The sequence below is a fragment of the Canariomyces notabilis genome, assembly GCF_033297395.1.
Source record: "Canariomyces notabilis strain CBS 508.74 unplaced genomic scaffold N656scaffold_27, whole genome shotgun sequence".
NCBI classification, from domain to species: domain Eukaryota; kingdom Fungi; phylum Ascomycota; class Sordariomycetes; order Sordariales; family Chaetomiaceae; genus Canariomyces; species Canariomyces notabilis.
Window position 1 is genome coordinate 234,675 of NW_027041849.1, and position 22,369 is coordinate 257,043.

General features: G+C 55.2%; 8 protein-coding genes across 8 annotated transcripts; 5 read left to right on the forward strand and 3 right to left on the reverse strand.

The window, feature by feature from the left end:
- Positions 1-2,650: 2,650 nt before the first annotated feature.
- On the forward strand, positions 2,651-4,540 carry N656DRAFT_716554 (uncharacterized protein; the record flags this gene model as incomplete). The annotated part of the gene is made up of 1 exon (XM_064812140.1): positions 2,651-4,540. A coding segment is annotated over one exon (1,890 nt), but the record flags the coding sequence as incomplete, so codon positions are not given.
- Positions 4,541-4,776: 236 nt separating this feature from the next.
- N656DRAFT_783420 (class I glutamine amidotransferase-like protein) lies at positions 4,777-6,189 on the reverse strand. Its single transcript, XM_064815956.1, has 3 exons — positions 5,915-6,189; positions 5,317-5,860; positions 4,777-5,237 (listed from the first exon to the last, which is right to left on the reverse strand). Exons 2-3 carry the CDS (start codon positions 5,770-5,772, stop codon positions 4,947-4,949), a joined length of 747 nt encoding a protein of 248 aa, XP_064666690.1. The 5' UTR covers positions 5,773-5,860; positions 5,915-6,189; the 3' UTR covers positions 4,777-4,946.
- Positions 6,190-6,390: 201 nt separating this feature from the next.
- On the forward strand, positions 6,391-8,034 carry N656DRAFT_831819 (DHH phosphoesterase; the record flags this gene model as incomplete). The annotated part of the gene is made up of 2 exons (XM_064818640.1): positions 6,391-6,875; positions 6,935-8,034. Exons 1-2 carry the CDS (start codon positions 6,761-6,763, stop codon positions 8,032-8,034), a joined length of 1,215 nt encoding a protein of 404 aa, XP_064666691.1. The 5' UTR covers positions 6,391-6,760.
- Positions 8,035-8,669: 635 nt separating this feature from the next.
- Positions 8,670-10,178, reverse strand: N656DRAFT_801240 (uncharacterized protein; the record flags this gene model as incomplete). Its single annotated transcript, XM_064818094.1, has 2 exons — positions 8,670-9,540; positions 10,159-10,178. The coding sequence occupies 2 exons, from the start codon at positions 10,176-10,178 to the stop codon at positions 8,670-8,672; spliced, it is 891 nt and encodes a 296-aa protein (XP_064666692.1).
- N656DRAFT_783422 (DNA/RNA polymerase) lies at positions 10,136-14,936 on the forward strand. The gene has a single exon (XM_064815957.1). It carries the CDS (start codon positions 10,397-10,399, stop codon positions 14,666-14,668), a length of 4,272 nt encoding a protein of 1,423 aa, XP_064666693.1. The 5' UTR covers positions 10,136-10,396; the 3' UTR covers positions 14,669-14,936.
- Positions 14,937-15,241: 305 nt separating this feature from the next.
- Positions 15,242-17,007, reverse strand: N656DRAFT_760171 (nucleic acid-binding protein). The gene is made up of 2 exons (XM_064813208.1): positions 15,388-17,007; positions 15,242-15,322 (listed from the first exon to the last, which is right to left on the reverse strand). The coding sequence occupies exon 1, from the start codon at positions 16,759-16,761 to the stop codon at positions 15,526-15,528; it is 1,236 nt and encodes a 411-aa protein (XP_064666694.1). The 5' UTR covers positions 16,762-17,007; the 3' UTR covers positions 15,242-15,322; positions 15,388-15,525.
- Positions 17,008-17,592: 585 nt separating this feature from the next.
- On the forward strand, positions 17,593-20,271 carry N656DRAFT_771290 (uncharacterized protein; the record flags this gene model as incomplete). Its single annotated transcript, XM_064813848.1, has 3 exons — positions 17,593-18,004; positions 18,064-19,368; positions 19,418-20,271. The coding sequence occupies 3 exons, from the start codon at positions 17,593-17,595 to the stop codon at positions 20,269-20,271; spliced, it is 2,571 nt and encodes an 856-aa protein (XP_064666695.1).
- A 1,337-nt stretch (positions 20,272-21,608) lies between these two features.
- On the forward strand, positions 21,609-22,298 carry N656DRAFT_783426 (uncharacterized protein). The gene has a single exon (XM_064815958.1). It carries the CDS (start codon positions 21,745-21,747, stop codon positions 21,928-21,930), a length of 186 nt encoding a protein of 61 aa, XP_064666696.1. The 5' UTR covers positions 21,609-21,744; the 3' UTR covers positions 21,931-22,298.
- Positions 22,299-22,369: the final 71 nt, after the last annotated feature.

Below are 22,369 nucleotides of genomic sequence, written 5' to 3' on the forward strand. Positions count from 1 at the left end.
TTTACACACTAGCATCTTCGCCTTCGTCAGCAACGCACATCTGACACCAGACGGAGCTAAATAGCGTACTTGTACTGTACATACAAGTTATCATGCAACTTACCTGAGTACGGGACGACATGTCCTCGCTGCGTCGCCGCGTCGTGTCAGGAAAAAAGAAACTGGCCTTTAGGTAGCTCAAGTAGGTTCATTTAACTGTAGCATCACAATCATGGAAGTAGTAGTGCAATCATGAGAGCTTGTGACGAGAGTCCGTGGGGGTCAAATGAAATAGACGAACAGAGGGTCAACCCCGGAAACGATAACGTTACGGAGTGGGTACGCTGATAACGTTACCTTAGTGCCCGGCGCCGCCTCGCTTCCGCTGCGCACAAGACCGGATGGTGTTCCGGCTGAGGGCCGCTCCACTCCCGTCACTCAAGGCATCACATCGCTAACTGCATTTTGACTTATCTCAGAACTCAGACCAGTCTTTGGGCGGGCCCAATTGGGAATAGTGGAGTCAGGCAACCAATCAAAAAATTCCCACCAATACACCGCCAACCCGCCCAGACTGGTCTGAGTGCAATATCGGAAAACCCCCATTACTCCGATCACTTCCAATTACGCCAACCACCACAACGTTGTCAATCTTGACTATATTAACAAGCTGTTGGTAAGTTAGAATCCTTGAAGAAAGCGCTATTTACCAATACCTTTTTTCTCCAGAGAGCAGTCAAGTTAGCCCAGCCCAGGCGCACCCTACTTATAACCCTCCTAGGCAGCTGGGTAGGGAGTCTCGCTAGCACTTACATGGCACGTATGTGCAATAGCGGTATAGAGCTCGAATGCTCTGGAATAAAGCGAGTTTCAAGGACAGAGAATTGGCCCTAGAGTCGCGTTTTCTAGCCACCTACTCAGCGATTCGAGTGAATTCGACGGCCCTAGGTATTGCCTTGCAAACCACACTCAAGGATACCCAGTTCTCTACGCGAGCAGGTGTCTAAGGATCTCTTGCTCAAGGCGAACATACTAGTATAATTTGAAGCGGTTTATTCCATTGTAGACGAAGTTGATAGGGGGCAACACAACAGGAGAAAAAGATCGGAGTAATTTGACACACCCATGCCGCAACCTCAACACCTTCCCGACAAGATACCTATATAAAAATTACACCGTTGGATTTGCCTACGTCTTGCCATCCTTAGAGACTAATTTGCATCTTTATACGACAATTTTGGTGGAGAGGTTGTGGTTTGAATAGAGGGTCTGACTTCCATTTGTATGGGAAGCGATCGGAGTAATGGGGGGAACCCGGTTATTGAACTCAGACCTTCTTCTCAGGCGTTCTGTGCAAAAAGTGGGTCATATGCCCAAAATGTCTAGTGCAATGTTTAGTGCGACAAATTTGTACAGTAAAATGGCTGCACTTCTGTCCAAGCCCGCACGCCTGGAAGGTCTGAGCACTGAGATAAATTTTGACCAGTGTCCGTAGTGCTGGGAATGCCTAATGCACAGCGCTAGGGTACTGTAGTAACTGTACAAATCATCAACCAGGTTAGACATGTTAAGGCTAATCATCGGCTGCTGCAGGTGATCCAGTCAGCTGGCACCTGTCACACCACACTCCTGACAACCCAAGAGATGAGATGGCGTGACCCCAGGCAGTTGTGTTGAAATACCCAACGGAAAATGTGCACCCACATGTCATGAACTCTCCTTCCCAGGCAAGTTTTTCTGCTTGCTGGCACTCGCGGTCCTCGTCGGTAACCAGTTGCGGCTTAACAATTTCCGCACCACCACGCAGAATGCTTTTTTCTCTCTCTGGCGCCTCGATGGTCCGTATCGACCAACCACGTCTTGCGCAATGCAATCGTGGGCAGTCTGCAAACGCGGCCCCAATCCGAGTCCCCCACGATGTCACAGCTGCAAGTGCCAGTCTGCCAGTGTGCTGTTTTCGCTCTTCGCTTGGACTACCAACCTGGAACAAGTGATCTCGATTCAGCTCCGCCATCACCTCGGGCCACTTGACCCAGTGCGCATTAGGGCAACCAATCCAGGCCTGGGCCGCTGCGCCGACTGATCATGTCGATCCGCAACAGGCGGTTCTTGGTTCCGGATTCGCCTGTGGCAAGGGGTCGGAGGTGGGGAGTGGGATGGATGGGATGTTGGGTTTGCTTCTTTCCCGAAAGCCTGGCTCGCCTGGATGACCGTTTCCACACGTCTGCCGGCACTCTTAGATACCGCAGAGTAACTGACGTTGGATACAATGTTTCCCAAACTTGAATCCTTCCGCTCCTTTCGCTGCATTGCTGGCTGTAGATGCCAGAAATCCGACGCTCTTTGATATTTCACGGCTGCCATACGCACCCAATACGTTGGGTAATATCCCGAGACAGACATCTCCGTTTGCTTTTCCATCGCAACTTCCAACTATAGTAGATTCGGCTCTTTCCAACCCCCAACCAGTGAAGTGCCATCAAACGCTTATTGCTCTTCTTCCTCCACCAAGTCTCCCATCTCTCCAGCCAACCGCCCAGAAAGCTTTGGTTCTGTTCCGGTGATGCCTCAAAGTATATATCGACCATCTTCTAGACGGTAGCCTCAGCCGAAGGTTCTGCCATTTGAAACACAAAACGACTTTCTCCGCAAGAGGCCTCAATGGAGGTCTCTGAGAATGGATAGTGTTGGATCCGTTGACAGAGCTGCCGTTGCCGAATCCACATTGCCGATAGCACTCCGTCAAAGCTCGAACAACGATGATCGTGGATACACAATCTATGTCTTGACGATTCTCTCCCTCACTTTTGCTTCGATAAGTGTTGTATCAACACTGGGCACCCTATACTGGTTCATGCGCATGAGGCGGAATTTTCGACATCAGTACGGTTTCCTCTGGCTCCAGATTCAGCGATGCGTTTGCTCTGCTAATCCTGACAGGTTGATATTGCTGCTCATTCAAAGCGACATCCTCAAGTCCATGGCCTATGTCGTTTTCCCCATTGTGAGCCTCATCAAAGATGATGTCAAATCGGACTCGGCATTCTGCCAGCTCAGCGGCGTTACTCTCGCCATCGGCATTGAGTCCGCAGACGTCGCCGTACTGTTGATCGCCCTGCATTCTGTCATGTACATCTTCCGACCGAGATCTGGACTGTATCCATATCGAAAGCTTGCCTACTTGGTGTTTTATCTGTTTCCAGTCACTACCGCTTGCCTGGCATTCATTGACGGTAAAGGCTACGAAAACGTCGGTTACTACTGCTATCTCCGGACCGACCGAACCTGGGCCCGCCTGATGCTCAGCTGGATTCCCCGATATTTTGTCTGTGCCGGCATCGCCGCCATCTACGCCTTCATCTATCTGTACATCTGGAACAGATTAGGTGACTACGGTAGAAGGAGCTCTGAGGCCTTGCAGCAGCGGCGGTTATCAAGTGTGTCGACGAGCGTTCCTGCGATTCCACGGATTTGCTACCACGGATTGATCCCATCAACGCCAACTTCACGACGTACCTCCGCGGTAGACACCATATCAGTCGTAAAAGATGTGCAGATGCCCGGATCAGCGACGAGTACTCTACCCCCGGGGAGTTCCAGGGCCAATCCAGAGATTCAATGGGATTGGGCGGGCTTTACGCAAACGCGAGCACCGCTAGCCAATACTTCCCTAGCTGACGAGACGGGAGACCCGCTCTCCCCCAATTCTAGTTTCGTATCCTCGCCGCCGCCGCTGCGTACTCCCCGGCCTCGGGTAACTACGACAACTGACGGCCTCCCGGACCCCACGAATCAGAACCTGACGCAACACCAACCCACACCGCCCGTCAGCCAACATGTCAGCTTCGTAGCCGACCACTGCGGATGCGACGAGCGCAGTGCCTCTCTCACCAACCTCATCCCCGGCATACAGAAGACCCTTCCCTATCGAGGTCGCTCCCCATCAGCCCCGGAGACGCAGGGCGCCGACGAGCCCTCGCCCATAGCACATCCCCAGATAGCGGGTGATAATGACACCGACGGCGCCCACGGCGGCGTCGTATCCCAGCAGCGCGACAGACTCCGCCGGCAGCTTCGCTCCCTCTTTGTCTATCCGCTTGCATACATGATCGTCTGGATTTTCCCGTTCGTGTCGCACGTCATGGACTACGACCACTCCGTTACGGGCCACGAGCCTCGTTGGCTGTTGGTGGTGGGGATCATATCGCTCTGCGTGCAGGGCGCGGTGGACTGCGCGCTGTTCATGGTGAGGGAAGAGCCCTGGCGGCATGCCAAGGGCAGGGACCAGTTTGGGTGGCTCTGGGACAGAAGCTCCGGCGGTAGAAGAAGAACTGCGGGGAGGACTCGGGAAGAGATGCTGGTTGACGGAAGGTTGGCGAGGCTGAGAAGGGATGGCGAGATCTTGGAAGAGAGGGCCATTAGGGGCAACGTGGGAAGGAGGAAAGCGGTGACGGAATGGTGGGAGGCGGACCCAGAATTTTTGGATGGGTCGTTGGACGAAGAGGAGCGCGGAAGTATCCATGGAGAGGTGAACGGCGTGGTTGGGCGGACGGTGGACTGATGGTTGGCTTCATTTTATTACGTGCATGCCTCGCGGCGCTGCCATTTCCTTTTGTATTCTTGGCATACAGGTGAGGCAATACCCCTGGATCGGCATGCATTTCGGCGGGTTGTTGGGTTTCTTACAAAGCCATGATGAGATTCGGGCGTCTCTCGGGGTGATCAGGAGTATAGGTTTGGGCCGTTAGGCATGCTGTCATTTATCATCGGGGCTTGGTGCAAGTCAGATTTGGGGTTGACAGGGCGATTGACAGCTTCTCGTTCGGGCAATATGTATAGTTCACAATTGTTGGTCTTCTCTGCTGGCCCGTGGCGGCTATCACGAAGCTGGCTCTCTGGCGATGGGTTCCTTGGCGTGGAGATTACGAGAGTCCTGCGGGAACATAAGATTCCAACCAGACATGCTGTTATTGCTCCTGAAGGAACTTGAGGAATACTTGAGCCATTAGAACACCGTCATGGTCATCTCCATTCCGCTCCATGCCACTCTGGAACACCTCGTCCGTGAGCAAGCCTGTCTCGTGCCGCAGCTCGAGAATCTCTCGCATGATGTCCTCTGTGAACTCAGGATGGCCCTGCACAGTGATGACCCGCTTGGGGATCACGAAGCCGTGGTTCATGCACTTGTCGGTCGAAGCCAGCAGTTCTGCGCCAGCAGGGACGTTAAAGACCTGGTCCCGGTGCATCTGCTGGATTTTCTACAACATGTCTGTTAACCCCCACGCCTCACCCCGAGCAGCACCTGGGGGGATATAGCTCAATGGGCAAAAAACTCACCAACGTCTCCCTCCCACCAAACAACTCCTTGCCCTTCTCGGTCAGCCTGGTCTCGGTCACGCTCACCTCCCAGCCCTTGTCGCTGCGCGCCACCAGCGCGCCCAGCGCCCGGGACACAATCTGGTGCCCGAAACACACGCCGACCACGCGCACGCGAGGATGCACCAGTGCCTTGCGCACGTACTCGACCAGCGTCAGGATCCACTCGTCGTCGGCGAAGGCGTCGTGCTTGGACCCCGTGATTAGGATCGCGTCGATGCTGTCCAAGGAGGGGTACGCGCTGGACGGGTTGTGCACCACGTCGTGGCCGGTGAGGGTTACGATTGAGTCCAGGGTAGTTGGCGAGACGGCGCGCTCAAACAGATGCTTGAAGACGCCAAAGTAGCCTTTGTAGCGCGCATTGGCGGCCGGTACCGGGGTGTCGGCTTCGAGGATTGCAAGGCGGAGGGGAGGCATCGGGATTAAGTGAGGAGGACGGTTGAAGATGGATGTGGGAGAAGTGTCCTGGTAAGTGTGACTGAGTGAGAGTGAGATGTCTGGATGTCTGGTTTGAGTGAGATGTCAAGATACGGATACCTGGGGCACAGATAACGCTTACTCGATTTATCCTTTAGGACGGAAACTGCGCCCCAGGATTTCCACAATAATGGACCGAGGAAAAGTACAGTACCAACGATGAGGATGGATGTGCTCTTACTGTCGTGTACGGTCCCCCGTGTTTCTTAACGCCAAGGCAAACTCAAAGCGATGGTCAAGTTAATCATGATGCCCGGTGCTGCAGTACTTATACAGTCCAAGTTGCTGCGCCCTTCTGCGTACAATGTACATACACCCATGGCGTATGTAGACTGTACGGAGTACCTAGACCCTGAGCCGTCGCGATAACCCTTGGGTAACCGGGAAAAGGGGTCCAGTGAAGGTACTGTTACCTAATGCGGCAAGGTCCTGCCAACTCTGATGGTGGGTCCATCAATCAGCGATCTTCGGACGCCACAAAACCGGCATCGGGCATGGCATCGCCAAGAAGTGGACGATTGGCTTGCCGTCAGCCTCAAAATTCCCCTGCAGCGGTTCTTGGGCTTGGGGATAGAAACCCTGTTTTGGGTACTGCGGGGTGAAAGTGATGATGCATTGCAGATTCTCTTTACAACGGTTTGTCGGGTTGCAACGTGATCAACTGCCTGGATTGTGCTGGTACGGCATCTCTCCTCCACAGATATCGTGGACCTGGGCTGTGGTACTGAAAGTACCCGGTTTACAACTTACAACGACCCTTCGGCCCATTCAATCGCCCTGTCATACCTCAAGATCTAGCTAGGAGCACTAACCGGCTTTTAAGCTGAGCAGAGAGTGATATCTGCCCACACTCAAGAAGTCGTGTCAACTCAACATCCTAACTCTTTATAAAGTAACGACAACTTGTAATAGCGCCGCGGGACTTGCCATGGCTTCCCGGATGTCTCTAAAATCGTTCCTAGTGACTGCAAGGCAAGCGTTGTTAGCGCCGCTTCCACAACGGCCTAAACCACTGAGCTTCGTTGTTGGCAACGAGTCTGCAGGTGAATACATTTCCACTTAGAATCCGCAACCCGCAACTGAATGACTAACAAAACATCAGACCTCGACTCCCTGTGCTCGGCCCTCATCCTCGCCTACTTCCGCACCCACACCCCACCTCACACCTTGCACATTCCCTTATGCAACCTCCCCCGGGCGGACCTTGCTCTCCGGCCTGAGCTCACCGCCGCGCTCAACCCAGCAGGCCTCCAGCCAGACGATCTCATCACCATCAGTGACCTTCCCAAGGACGGGCTCGCCCCGCAAGACACGCGCTGGTTCCTAGTTGACCACAACGTCCTAACAGGCGACCTTGCCACAACCTTTTCCGACACCAGCCTCATCGTAGGCTGCATCGACCACCACGACGATGAGGGTTCCATCCCCCAAAACTTGCCCCCAGAGCAGCCCCGCGTTATCGCCAAGTGCGGCAGCTGCATGAGCCTAGTCCTGGAGCACTGCAGAGAGATATGGGACCGGCTCACGGCTGAAAACGGCGGCGGCGGCGCGGATGCAGAACAGGAGGAGGATGCAGCCCTCGCGCGCGTGGCGCTGGCGCCGATCCTGATGGACACGAGCAACCTGACGTCTAGGGACAAGACGACAGACCGGGACGTGCGTGCGGTCGAGCTGGCCGAATCAAAACTCGGCCGCGGACCCTACGACCGGACGGCCTACTACGGCCAGCTTGCACAGCTCAAGGAGCAAATCCAGGGCCTGTCGTACCGCGACATCCTGCGTAAAGACTACAAGCGCTGGAGCGACGGCTCGCTTGCCCTGGGCGTCTCGTCTGTCGTGCAGGGGTTTGCTTATCTTTTTCGCGAGATCGGGGATAAGGCTGAGTTTCTAGCGGCGCTGAGCTCGTGGGCGAGGGAGCAGAGGTTGGATATCGCGGCTGTGATGACGACCTCGAGGCCGGATGTGGTGTTTACGAGGGAGCTACTTGTTTGGGGGCTGAACAAGGAAGCTGGCGATGTGGTGAAGGAATTCGAAAGGAAGTATGGGGATTCGCTGGGGTTGGAGAAGTGGGGTGGGGGAGAATTAGACGGCAAAGATGGTGGGGGTTGGAGGGCGTGTTGGAGGCAGCGGAAGGTTGAGCATAGTCGGAAGCAGGTGGCGCCGATGCTGAGAGAGGTCATGAGGGAATCCGCGAGGCTCTGAAGGGGCTGAGCGAGGATGGATCTGCCGCCAGAGTATTTTAAACACTGACCAGTCGAAACAGTCGCTGATAGGATCATCCTGATGAGCACTGTAGTGAATGTGCATTCTCCATGCAGGCTATGAGTGCTGGTTGGGCACGACTGTGAAGCGTACATCCATTCTTTCTTTGCCTCAACATTGGGGAATCTTCAGAGTGAAAGGGCAAACCACCCATACATGGAGTTCAAATGTTATACAGCTAGTTCTACATGTACTTAGGCCACTCAGGCCGTGATTCAATATGGTGTCAATCCTACTGAGCTTAGCCCCTGCGACGGGGAACCTCGTTTCCCGCGAGCGTCACTTGTTTGGACACTCGGTATTGTACTGTACAACTCGTGTCAGGGGTCTCTGGAATTCCCATGAACCCGGATGGCTGATCAACTCGCAACGGAATCCGCTTCACTGGCAGATTTTCTGCTCGACTCACTATCCTCGCCCAAGTCCGAATTACCCTGGTGCACTATCCCGCTTTTCACAAGCACCAGGCCCTCGTCAATACGCCTGGGATTGTCTGGAATTGTTGTAGTAGAAAAGCTTGTTCAAGGGCTAGGCGATGTAGAGAAAAAGCCTTCGCATGCAGGCACCATCGATTTTCAAAAGGTCGCTTCACTGGAACTGGGTGTCTCAGCTGGGTTGGCGGGCATCGGGAGGCCTTGCTTCTTCAGGTTCGCTCGAAGCTTTCCCCTCCACAAAGATTCCAAATCCAATTCTTCCCTCCTGGACGCAGTCAACATCTGGACGACGATGGTGGTGCCAGTATCAGGCACGCCAAACCCCGTTGGCCTGCCCTCTGCGTCTACCGTTACAACCTCCTCATGGGACCCGCCGAGGGAGCCTAGATTGACGCAGATCCACCCTGTGCTGATGCCATCGTCGCCACCACGGGGCACCCCAGAGGTGCCTAGCAGCTTCGCCTTCCGGGCAATCCGCCTCAGTTTGAGCTTGAGCTCGTTCCGCCCCAGCAGACCATCCGCCGCGGCCGTGATGCCGCGCCCGCGCAGCCAGCGCACCAGCCGATCCGCCGAGACGTGCAAGTGCCGCTCGCTGCGCGCCGTTCCGAACATCATCAGCAAGCCCGGGCCCAGGGCGGGTGGAGGGTCCATTGCCCGCAGGTCAAGCAATGTCAGCTCGTCCAGGCCCAACTCGTCCGACACGTATCGGAGGAGCAACTCGACGATCTTGGGCGACCCCTCTGGGACTTCGGGCAGGGGTGGCGGCTCGTGCACCAGCGTCGGGTGCCTTGGCGGTTCGACCTGGAGGTACCACGGTACGTCGGCGGCATTGGATTCTGCCGCCGAGACTCCCTGCCTAGCATCGGGTTTCTCTTCTTTTTGAATTTGTTCTTCGATGGCAGGACTATGTAGGAGACGGGGCGTAGGTCGGAAGGTGTAGTAACTCGCCGTGGCAATGGGAGCGAGTCGTCTGCTTGCCAGTTTGGCAGGGGGGACGTCGGTCCCAGCAATGCTGCCGATAAAAAGTCGAAGTGCCGACAAGCTACAGGCCGAGCAGCGGGTAGCGCGTAAGGCAATTGACGGCCCCATTGTTGCTGCTGATGGTTATTCGCGCCCGCCGTGTGAAAGCCTAAAGGCTGGTTGTTTAACTTCGAGTCGGGTGGAGTGAAAAGTCCAAGAACTGCTGTTGCTGTGTTTCTAATGTTCCATGGCAATGCATGTAGTTTTAGTGGATCGTACCTTACCTCCGTACATACATATGAAGTAGTGTAGTGTATGTAAAATACAACACTTACACCGTACCGTATGGTACTGTAGTTCGCATGCATCGTACCGCCCACATGTATTTCACCTACACAAGGCCCAGGTTCGAATGAGAAGTTCGAATCTGTGTTCTTGATGGCTAGGAATTGGTCGCCGACTGAGACTCGCCACCCGTCGGTATTGTATATGCTTCTAGATCTTGCGGCGCACAGAGCACAGACTGTACTGGCAATCCCCCGTTAGGGAACTTACAGTACCTTACAGCGACCCACTTCGTCAAGCGTGCAAAGCTACGAAGTAACGCTAGTTAACTTTTTTTTCCCTTCCATCCCTTATCTCTCCAATCCATTCTTTCGCCATCTCTCACCGTTCCGCATGCTCTATCATCGGTTCCGGGCACCTTGGACTGGTCTGATAGCAGCCTCTTTTTGTGCCTTCTATGTTTATTTATCTTTAATATCGGGCCTAATGCATTGAATCGCCTGCTTGGCCTCCTCCGCACGCGCCTGCCGTCCTTTTGGTTGAGCTCGTCTCTCTCTTCCTCCCGAGCCGACGCGACCCCCAGACGACGCGATCGCCGCCTGAGCCTCTCCCTCTTCCTCAGTATGCTCGTCCGTCCCGGCGCCGCGCGACGTACCCTCCCTACGAGCCGTCTGCTGCTCACTGGTCCGCTACGACGTCCTCCAACATGTCCCATCGCCTTTTCGCAACGGGTGCTCTCTGAGACCAAGCGTGTACTTACAACCGCAAGGGATTCCCGCTCGTGGAAAAGGAGAGCCTGCCGAGCCCTTGTCAGTTTCGAGCGTACTCTGGCCACCACGGTGGAGGACCACCGCTACGGCGATGACATCCCCTTGGACGGCCTAACCCCTATCTTGAGGGGGCAGCATCACTCTGGCCCGTCGAAAGCGCCTCTTTACAATCTGAATTGGATAAACCCCAATTCGCCCTTGATAATCAGCGACGGCCCTCCGACGCACCAAAAAAGGGGACGCATCAATATCCATGGTATTCCCGGCGATCTTGAGGAATTGCTGTCGATATTCGATGCTTGCTTGCAAATTGGCAGGTTAGACCGCGCCGCCATGGTACTGGATCGCATTGCAAAGTCGGATTTGTCGCCTCAAGAAGCGATAGAGTTGCACGCCCGATGGTTGCAAGCCCGCGTTGCCCAACTCGCCGCCGAGCCGGGTGTGGACAAGGCCGACGACGTCCACAGGTGGTTTGAGCTTCAAGTGCGGAACAGTCGGCTTCCCGTAACCACAGACATCATCGCCTACATGCTCAAGGCGAGCCTGCTCACGTCCCAAGGCTCGCAACTCCACAGACGTATCACCCGCTACATGGGCCTTCTGCCCCAGCAAGCCGGCATGGGAGACCTGTACCTTGGACGCGTGCTGACCGACCAGGACTTGGCCGCCATTGCCCAGATATGTCCTGACTACAGCATGCCCGAAACTATCCCCCTCGGCCAAGATGTCGATGCCGATGGTCACAACGATCACGAAGCCGCGAGCGACAGTGGAGGCGGCTCAGGAGACACTGCAGAGCTGTCAGAGGCCAAGGTTCCGGCCGCGGCCGGCGAAGTTTTGAGCACACCGCAGAAAGGCATGGGTCTCGAAATGTTAAAAAAAGCCCTTTCGCTGCTTTCCGAGCTTCCGGATGGGAGCGACATATCCTCCCTCTCCCGTGCGCAGCGCCGTGAACTCCAGTCCCGGCTAGAGAAGGATTGCGTGGATGCAGCCATCGCTCGATGGCGAGAAATGAGTCAGAATCTTAAGGAAATGCGTATCCATGTTTCGTCGCCCTCTGTGACTTCCAGGCTTAACGATTGGCATGAGGCTCTCGAAGCTCGACTTGCGAAGGAATTAGTTCTGGTCGATGCCTCGGAAGCAAACCCCAAAAAGACAGAAAGAGACTTCGATCGGTGCTTGTACGGCCCGTATCTACACCAGACCTCCCCCAGTCGGCTCTCCGCCGTCGTTATCCTCGGTACCTTGGGCTTGCTCGGCCAACACGGCGCCGAGAAGGGTATCGTCGTCTCCCACATGGTACATCAGATGGCCAAATTCGCCGAGGAGGACGTGCGACTCCAGTTGCGAATTGCAAAGCAAGCCATGGATAAGGGGGGTAAAAGATTACGGCAGCACCAGATCCGGCAATTAATACAGCGTTGGGGCTCCCCAATGAAGCAACAGCCACGGATCGGACTTTCGCAGGACGGTTCCAGCATGACAACGCCGGCCGGCACAACCAGTCGAAATGTCACGCAAAACGACCAACCTTGGCCATTTCAAATCAGGGCCAAAATCGGCTCGTTGCTGGTCTCGGCTTTGATGGAGACCGCCAGAATTACGGTCATCAAGGAACACCCAGTGACCAAAGAGCTGGTATCGCAGTCCCAGCCGGCCTTTTCGCATAGTATAATCCTCAAGCAAGGCAAGAAGGTTGGCGTTTTCTTGCCAAATGCCGCAGTGCTGGAACTCATGAAAAGGGAACCCAGGGGCGAATTTCTCGCACGTCACTTACCCATGGTCGTTGAGCCTGAGCCGTGGACCAAGTTTAACAAAGGCGGGTTTATTGAATACTCAAGTGCTCTCATCCGGGTTAAAGACGGGTTGAAGGAGCAGCAGCTCTACGCCGAAGCAGCCATCGAGCGAGGAGATATGGAGCAGATGCTCAGGGGTTTAGACGTGCTGGGTAAGACGGCTTGGAGGGTCAACCGCAAGGTCTTCGACGTTCTTCTCGCGGTGTGGAACACGGGCGAGGCGCTTGCCGACATTCCACCACTGAACCCTGAGATCCCGCTCCCTCCAGAACCGGATTCTACCGACGACCCGATGAAGAGGCGGGCTTGGTTCCGGCATGTCAAGATGATTGAGAACGAGAAGTCGGGGCTGCACTCGCAGAGGTGCTCCATGAATTTTCAGCTCGAAGTAGCCAGGGCATTCCGAGACCAGACCTTTTATTTTCCCCACAATCTCGATTTCCGCGGACGAGCATATCCCATACCGACCTACATGAATCACATGGGAGCTGACCACATGCGTGGGTTGCTGGTCTTTGCCAAGGGAAAGCCTCTGGGAGAACGCGGCTTGCGCTGGCTCAAAATTCACCTCGCCAACGTCTATGGGTATGACAAGGCCAGTCTCCAGGAGCGCGAGGACTTTGCCACGAACAATCTTGAAAACATCTACGACTCGGCCGATAACCCGCTTGAGGGGAAGCGTTGGTGGCTCACGGCCGAAGATCCGTGGCAGTGTCTAGCGACGTGCTTTGAGCTGAGGGCGGCGCTCCAGTCCCCTGATCCGGCCGCTTTTATCTCCCACCTGCCGGTTCACCAGGACGGCACCTGCAATGGACTTCAGCACTACGCAGCCCTTGGTGGTGACAGTTGGGGCGCGCAGCAGGTAAACCTGCTGCCAGGAGACCGCCCTGCCGATGTGTATTCGGCCGTTGCCAAGTTAGTGGAAGAAGAAATTGCCGAGGATGCCAAAACGGACAACATGTTTGCCAAGGCTGTGATGGGTAAAGTTACCAGAAAGGTGGTTAAGCAGACGGTTATGACCTATGTGTATGGTGTCACATATACTGGCGCCAAGAAGCAGGTCCTGAAGCAACTGAATGCATTGTACCCAGGGCTGGAAGAAGAGACGGGCGTCGCGCTGACACTCCTCTCCGCATACATCGCTTCAAAGATTTTTGCGGCCCTGACCACCATGTTTGGTGGTGCCCAGGCCATTCAGAAGTGGCTTGGCGAAATTGGCGGCCGCGTATGCAATTCCATGACTCCGGAGCAGATCGAACACTTGGAGCGCGAGGTATCCGAAATTAAGAAGCGCTCGCTGGGAAAGAAGAAAGAGAATGAATCGAAAGACGCGTCTGATGGCAATACCGAAGTACACAAGCTCTTCCGCTCCACTCTCGTCTGGACAACGCCGCTACGGATGCCTGTGGTACAACCTTACAGGAAGCCGTCTACCCGCCAAGTCCATACGTGCCTGCAAACACTCGTCTTGACCAACCCGCAAAGGCATGACCCGGTTAACCGGCGGAAACAGCTGCAAGCCTTCCCGCCCAATTTCATTCACTCCCTCGATGCCAGTCACATGATGCTGTCGGCACTCGAGTGTCACGACAAGGGTCTCACGTTTGCTGCCGTTCACGATTCGTTCTGGACTCACGCGGCGGACGTGGAGGTCATGAATGACATCATTCGCGATTCTTTTATCCGGATCCATAACGAGGATGTCATTGGCCGTCTCAAGGCCGAGTTTGAGGCGAGGTACCGCGGGTCTCTTCACCTAGCCAGGATTGACCGCTCCAGCCCCGTTGCGCGTAAGATCCTGGAGCATCGCAGATCTAACAAGAAGTCCAAAGCCCTCAAGGCTGAGTTGCTGCAAGAGGCGCGGCGCCAAAAGTTGCTACGCTCTATGGATCCCGAGGAAGTCAGAGAGGGGAGGGAGATGGTAACGCCGGCTAGCATCTTTGAGGAGTTTGGGACACCGGATATGGTGTCGATTGAATCTGGCACTGAAGTCTTGGAACAATTGGCCGTGAATGATGAAGCAGAGACGGAGGCATCTCTGGCCGAACCCGACGAGAGCCCCGAGTTGGAGGAAGTGGAGGTTGCGGCAAACGACGACGCATCTGAAGACGCACCTGAGGACGCAGCACTCCCGGGCAGCAAGTACGCCGAGCACTTGTTGGCGGTCAAGGACACCAACTATTTCGAAATGGAGACGAGGCCAAGATACACGGACCGGCGCCAAGCGTCCACCCTGTCGCTGTGGCTCCCGTTAACGTTTCCCGATATCCCACCCAAGGGTGATTTTGACGTGCGGAAGCTCAAGGACAGCAGGTACTTTTTCTCATGAGAGGAGGATTTGCTCTGTCTAACCGAGTGAACATGGGCATTTCACAGCCAAAAAAAAAACATTGCATCTTTGCGGCGTTTCATTTTATCCTTTGCATGAGGGCAGGTTTTGGCATGGCGTTGAAAGAAGACGTGGGCATGTAAGGATACATGTATTCTAGTGTCGCTCAGCCTTCTGTCTTGGTCAGGCAGGTGGTGTTGTTTGTATCAAAACTTCTGTTGTATATTGTATGATAGAAAGGGGCATTTAAAGTAGTAAACAATCTCTTGTGCCAACCTTCCTCCGCTGCCACGACTTGTGGCTCGTCAGGGGGCTTTTCATGGCTCTGTCCTTTAACCCTGCGCTTGGAGCTCCTCAGCGTTGGTGGTACTGTCTCCGTTTATCTCGCTGAACGCTTGGAAGAGACACATGCATGTTGCGGCGATTCCAAAATCAAGAGAACACTGTGTCCGAAAACACATACAGACGGTTGAGCAAGGTGCCGGGATCTTTAGCAGGGAAACGGTAGGTCGATATTGCACTCTCCGTCCTTACAAGGAACGCCTTTTCTGTCGACTTACTACAAATGCGCTTGTCCGATCTGTATTTGGCCATGCTACAGCTGCTATACGGGAACCAGGAGAAGCCATAGGCGAGTATAACGCTTGGCATCATCTTTGAAAGTCATGTATTAGGGGCTGACAGAACGGGAGGAGGAAAGGGGACGTTGTTATCCATACCCGTAGAAAATGGGAGTGAAGATAGTTTGCTTGCCATGGCATCTGACACCCGTTCTATTTGTTTGACCCTCTAGCGCGGTTCTCGAAAGGGCCGCAGCGCTACGCTTTTGCTACACCAAACATCAGGGGTATGCTGTCTTACCGCACCTGAGCACCCTTTAGACTGGCAACCTTACAAACCCCGCCGCTGGCGGTAACCAGCTTGCCCAGACCCGTCTTGCCCTCGAGCGCCTCGACCACGCCGGCGTCGAATGCCACCTCAAGGTCCTCCGTCGTAGTAAACCCAGGCTGGAAAGTCTCCCAGATCTTCTTCTTGGGGTTCAGCACCTTCTCCGGCTCGCCCTGCCACCCCTCAAAGTAGACGCGCTCGCCGGCCTTGGCATCAGCAGGCGGGTTGACCAGCTCGACGGGGCCCTTGTGATCGTCGGCCTCGCCGTCCTTGGGGCGGGGCGACGCGGCAAGCACCATGGCGCACGACTTGACGCCGCGCATCTTGACGGGCTTGAGGTTGCAGACCACCACCACCTTGCGGCCTTGCATCTCCTCGAGCGGCACCAGCCCGTTCAGGCCGGAGCATACCGTCCGCACAACCTGGCCCTCGTACTCGGATGTGTCTTCTGTCCCCGGCTGGTCGCCCATGGCAATGGTCGACACGTACAGCGAGTCGGCCTCGGGGTGCTTGATCGCCTTGAGGATGTGGCCGACGCGCAGATCAATCAGGCAGGGGGAGAGCACGGTCGGTGCGGGTGGCGCGGCGGGCTGCTTCGGTTGGCGCTCCTTCTTCTCCTTCTTGTCCTTCTTTTGCTTGCCGTTGCCCTCGCCGGCGACGGCCTCAGCCACCTTGTCCGCTACCTCGGCGGCCTTGTCTGCGACCGCATTGGCTGCTTCCTTTGTCCGGTCCACGAGGCTCTTTGCGCTGTCCGCAGTGGGCCCGGTGGAGGCGGCAGCGGCGGCGGCGGCGGCAGCCTTCTCCTTTTTGAGGCGCTCTTTCTCGGCCTTGGCGTCGACGGGCGGCTTGACGTAGAGAATTTCGTCCGGGTTGACCTGAACCTTGTCTGCATCGGCAATGCTGAGGCCAAAGAACGGGCTGTTTTGCACAAAGTCGATGTGGCGGACGATGTTGGGGCGGCCCTGCTGGCCTGTTCGTTGCTCCGGGGTCCAACCCTTGACTAGAGGTGCAAGCGTCTCATACAGGGCAACATCGGCTTTGCTGGGCTTGGTGCCGAGGGCAGTGGTTCTGGTCGCGAGGTCGGCGTTCAGAGAGTCGAGCAGGGAGTCGGAAGCACCAGACTTGAGGGAGTCAGCCTTGGCGATCCACGCCTGGATCTCCGACTCCTCTGCGGGCGTGTACTTTTGGGAATCAAGGGCGGCCATAATGTGTGGATTGGACAGCGATATGGTGTTGAGGGGCCGAGACAGCAGTTGTCGGAAGGGTGACACGCTTCGAAGAGCGGCTGCTGGGCGCGCTGCGGCTCTAAGGGAGAACAGCTTGGCGGAATTATGGTGTGCAGATCAACCAAGGACCAACAGTAAAGCCAATCTTCAATATCATGAGACGGGTTGGGCAGAAGGAGGGGCGCAACCGACTGACTGAACAATTTCGACTCGAAAGAAAAAACTGCGGGGCAATTGCTTGTCAAACGAGGGGCACACTTTCTCGCCTTGAACATGAGGCAACAGCCGCAGCACAGGGGAAAGTGGGGCAAGTGATTGCCCCTGTCAGACCCACTCATTAAAGTTCCAGCCCGTGACAACGCGCAAAGTTCTGACGCGCTACATGACCAAGTGGCGATCGGCCGTCGCGTGCATCGCGCCCTTCTGAATTGACATGTCCTGTTCGGACAAAATTCCATCCCGTCTTCGCTGACCAGTACGGAGTATAGTCTCAATATACGCTCAAAACAATCCAGGCACGATCATCACAGCCGCCAATGGGTGTCATGTCTCTCTGAATTTAGATCTGACTCGTCCACCACCAGAATTATCCTTAGGGACCTCTCCGTGCACGCACTGGTTCGTGGGCTCGCCGTCTGCCCAACCCCAAATCTCGCATCTCCCGTCTCCTTCCACTTCCAGCGTCCAGTGGCAGATTTCAATCCAGATATGCCTTACTTTTCATCCTCAGACGACGAGTCCGCTAGCTCGGCATCGCGCCTACCTACGAGCGCTCCATCGTCTCCCCCTCCGATGTCACCGTCGCCCACAATGGACAAATCCAAGATGAGCTATACCAAGCTACGAGAGGAGCAAGCCCTTGCCGAAGAGGAGGAAAGGGCTCGTGGGGAAAATCTCAAAGCCGAGGAGAAACGCAAAAGGAAGTGGAAGAAGAGGGTCCTGAGCAAGGAGGAACGCGAAGCAAAAGCAAAGGATTTGGACCAGCTTCTAGCACAAAGCGCTGCCTTCAGCAGTATCTTGACCAACAAGACCAAGGTTCTGGGCCGTGTAGGCACTAGCCTCGATGGAAAGACGATCGGGGAGCACGACTTAACCATGGCTAAACAGCCCAAATGTGTCGTTGGCGGCACCATGAGGGACTACCAACTGGAAGGGCTGACTTGGATGTACGAGATTTGCATCCAGGGGATGAGCGGTATTTTGGCCGACGAGATGGGCTTGGGTATGTCCTGGTTCTCGAAGCACATTTCTGCACCCTTGGTACTGACCCCTTTAAATCAGGCAAAACTGTCCAGACAATATCCTTGATTGCGCTGCTCCGCGAGCAAGAGAACTACCTCGGACCGCATCTCATCGTGGCTCCTCTTAGTACTCTATCCAATTGGCTGGATGAGTTTCACCATTGGGTCCCTTCAATCCCGGTCGTCATGTATCACGGCACTCCACAGCAACGCAGCGACATCTTCAAGTCCAAGATCATGCGGCATCTTCAAGGCGGAAGACCCACAGACAAGTTTCCTGTTGTTTGTACGAGCTACGAGATGGTGCTCAAGGATCGCGCTGCCCTCTCCAAAATCAATTGGGAGTTTATCATTATCGACGAGGGGCATCGCATGAAGAACTTCGACTCGAAACTGTTTCGCGAACTCAAATCCTTCACCTCTGCCACGCGTCTTCTTATCACAGGCACTCCTTTACAGAATAATCTTAAAGAGCTGTGGTCTCTGCTCAATTTCCTGCTACCCAAGATTTTCCGCGACTGGGAGGCCTTTGAGAGCTGGTTCGACTTTAGCGATCTCGAAGATGAAGAGGGCACCGAAGAGTTTATTGCCGATAAGACCAAGCAGGAACTCGTCAAGAAGATGCACGTTGTGCTGCAGCCCCTGCTCCTGCGCAGAGTGAAGGCTGATGTTGCGAAATACCTCCCGAAGAAGCGCGAATATGTCTTGTACGCGCCCATGACCAAGGAACAGACGGACCTGTATAACGTAATCAACGACAAGAACATTGATACGAGGGCATATCTGGAGAACAAGGTCGTTGAGCGACTCACAGCAGCCACCAGCAGCACAGCGTCTTCGCCGAGCCGCAGCACCCGCTCCTCCAGGTCAGGCAGTGCCAAGAGGCAAGCAGACACTGACGTTGAACCGGTATCAGTGGCCGTGGAAGCTCGGGATAGTGCGTCGTCTGCCAAAAACGCATTTACACTGTTGATGGGCAAGTCTCGCCCACGAGGACCATCGCCCAAAACTCCCGCCGTCGACAAGCGAGCCGTTGCAGTGGTGGCAGAGCCGGTCCCGCCGAAACCGGCCAGAAAAGGGCCGAAGAGGAAGAATTCCCCATCGTCTGAATCACCAGCTCCCAAGAGTGCCAGGTCTAGCAGGCAATCTACCCCTGCAAGCACCCGCGGTAGGCCGCGAAAGGGAAAGCAGACGTACAAGGAAGCCGATTCCGATGATGACATGCTAGACGACGAGGAATTTGAGGCAAAGCTTGCTGAACAGATGGCCGAGGACGAGACCCCAGACGCTGAGAATGCGCTCGACGCCGAGGAATTTGAGAGAGCACAGACTCTGGACATTGCGAGTAGGTTGCTGCTTGGCCGTCCTGGTATAATGTCACTAACAACACGCAGAGCGTGAAATCGCAAACAAGAAACTCGGCAATCCACTCCTCCAGCTCCGACTGGTCTGCAACAGCCCGCACAACTTCTACAACCCCTGGTCAACAGACACCAACCTACCCATCGACGAGAGCATTGTTACCGCCTCGGGCAAAATGCTACTTCTCGACCGCCTCCTTCCGGCGCTTTTCAAGCGCGGCCACAAAGTCCTCATCTTCTCCCAGTTCAAAACCCAGCTTGACATCCTCGAGGACTACTGCACCCAGCTCCGCAAATGGCCCGTCTGCCGTATTGACGGTGGCGTTTCTCAGGAGGAACGGCGCGCCCAGATTCGCGAGTTCAACACGAACCGAAAGCTCAAGATTTTCCTGCTCTCGACCCGCGCTGGCGGTCAAGGTATCAACCTCGCGAGCGCCGACACGGTCATCCTCTTTGACAGCGACTGGAACCCGCAGCAGGACCTGCAAGCGCAGGACAGGGCGCACCGCATTGGTCAGACGAGGCCCGTGATTGTGTACCGGCTCGCGACGAAGGGCACCGTGGAGGAGGAGCTTCTGATGAGCGCCGACGCCAAGCGCAGGCTGGAGAAGCTTGTGATCAAGAAGGGCGGGTTCAGGACCATGGGGCAGAAGATCGATATGCGCGAGGACTTGGACAAGGAGACACTCAGGGCTCTGCTACTCAAGGACGGGTTAGTCTATAACTTCTCTGGGGCCAAGGAAGTGCTCAGCGACAAGGATCTGGATGTATTGTGTGACAGGAGTGACGAGGCGTACGAGAGGGCTGCTGTAGGAGAAGGGAATGCGGATGGATACAAGGTCATCGAGACGGGGGCGAATGGGATCACAGCTGCGGGCAAGGCTTGATTTGAAGTTCGTGTCTAGCAATACCCTGCATTGGTTGGCGGTGTTCAAAGTGTACAAGGGACATTTTTCGGGAACAAGCTGTACTGAAGAGATGAGTTTCTAGACGAAGACAAATTCTATGATGTGCGCTCTGGAAGGTCCTGCCTTCGAGCGTAATTCTAAGCTTTTTACCTGCCCCCGTTCTAAACATATCTATCCTGTAGGCTCTACCAGTCAGGCACCCAATCGCCGGCAACATCCCTCACGACATCGCCACCCAAGTATAACACATCGCCACTCAAGTAGAACACCTTGGCGGTACTAAACAATAATGGGACGCCAACAGTACCCTGTAGGATCACTTTCAAGGGCGGCACCTTTCCTGAAACAAGCACAATCCAAGCCGCCCCCCCTGCCAAAATCATCTTCCAGTGTGTCGAGAAGAAAGCCCACCACTGCCGTCTCCCCTGGAGCGATGCCTCGTACCCAACGGAAATGCCCAGCGGGAGGGCAACCCACCCGATCCAAATTATGGCCCTCAGCCCCGTCAAAAACCCCGCAGGGATCCCATACCATAGGCTGAGAAACAGAACCCCCATCCAGAGCCACCCAGGCACAGCCCGGGGCACCAGCCCGCACAGCGCAAAGACGTACAGGTACACGGTGAGAAACCTCCTGACGACGCCCTTGACGCCGGGCGGGTCGACACGCACGCCAAAGAACTCGGACACGCGGGCGCGAAACCCGAGGTACGGTCTCACGGGCGGACGCCAGGCCGCCAGGTTGGGATAGGGCGGGTAGGGTTTGCCGGACCACGTGCACGGGAGCATCACCAGGTACTGCAGGATGACGGGGTATCGTTCCCAGGGATGGCAGAAGACCAGGGCGAGGGTTAAGGAGATGGGGGCTGCGAGGTAGTGAGGGGTCCAGCCGGACCAGCCTAGTAACAAGCTTTCCGATGTGGTGGAGTTTCGTTTGGATTCCCCGAATTTGTGGTGGTAAGTGGTGTCGTCGTTGTTGGAGGTGAAGAAGAAGCCGAATATGTCCACGGGGCAGCTTTTGGTGAATATGCAGAGAAGCGTGTTGAGGAGCGCGGCCAAGGCAAGGAGGGCGTAGGCCATGAAACCCGGGTTGTTCCGGAGATGGGAGAAAAGGGAGAGCGCGAGATTACTGGCTTTTTGCCGGGCTGAGGTGAAAACGGGTTCCCATGAAGTCCACGTATCGGAGGCCCAATCTGACGCGTCGGGGAACAAATCTGTCTTGTTGGCGGCGTCGACGGGTGACTCTAATTGGTCTACGTAGGGTCTGGGGTCGAGCTCGCGGAAATAGTCGGCCTCGCGGAACTCTTGAGGTTCTTGGGCTTGGAGATTCCGGGCCCTGGTTTCTGCTTCGATGCGAGCTCTTTCCTCTGCCGCCTGGGCCGCCAATTCTTCTAATCTTCGGAGACGCGGTAGGTATCTCCTGCTAACTCTAGGAAGATTTCGCTGGTTCTCCATGGCTGGTACTTTTGTCGGAAGTGGTCTGGTCTTGCTGATATTTGCAGCGTTTTGCAACTTCTTGACTGTGGTCAGTGTGGTGGATGGTGGTATCGAAGGCCGGAATGTGTCGAGATCGAAATGTCTCTGTGGCCGCTGGAGTATCTCTGAAATGTTCACTGAATTCAGTGATAATATCAGATGAAATCGTTGAGTTGGCAACAATGGAGCGGGTTAAGGATTTTTAAGGCGATAGCTGTGGTTGGCAGCTCAGTTGAATCGTGATTGTGCCATTGTTCTGGTTTTGGGCGAAAAAGCGCATTGTCCTTGAAAGGGGGACAAAGCTGTTTCTCTGAATAGCATTCGGAAGGCACTCTGTCCGTACTGTTGCAAGCCTACTATTCAACCCTTTGCTCACTCCAACTGAGCGCCCGGCGTAACTGAACTCGACCATCGTTCCAAGATTGAGAATGACTAGAGATCAGAGTGCCTAAACCGAATTAGTAGAAGTGATGGCAATGTCTTCAATCTGGGCCATTGAGTTTTGTATCTCAGACTGTACCTACTTAGCAGAGGAAGGGGGGGTCTCTGTCCGCATGTTCTGTCTCATGACATTATAGTCCGGCACTAGCCAAATTGAACTT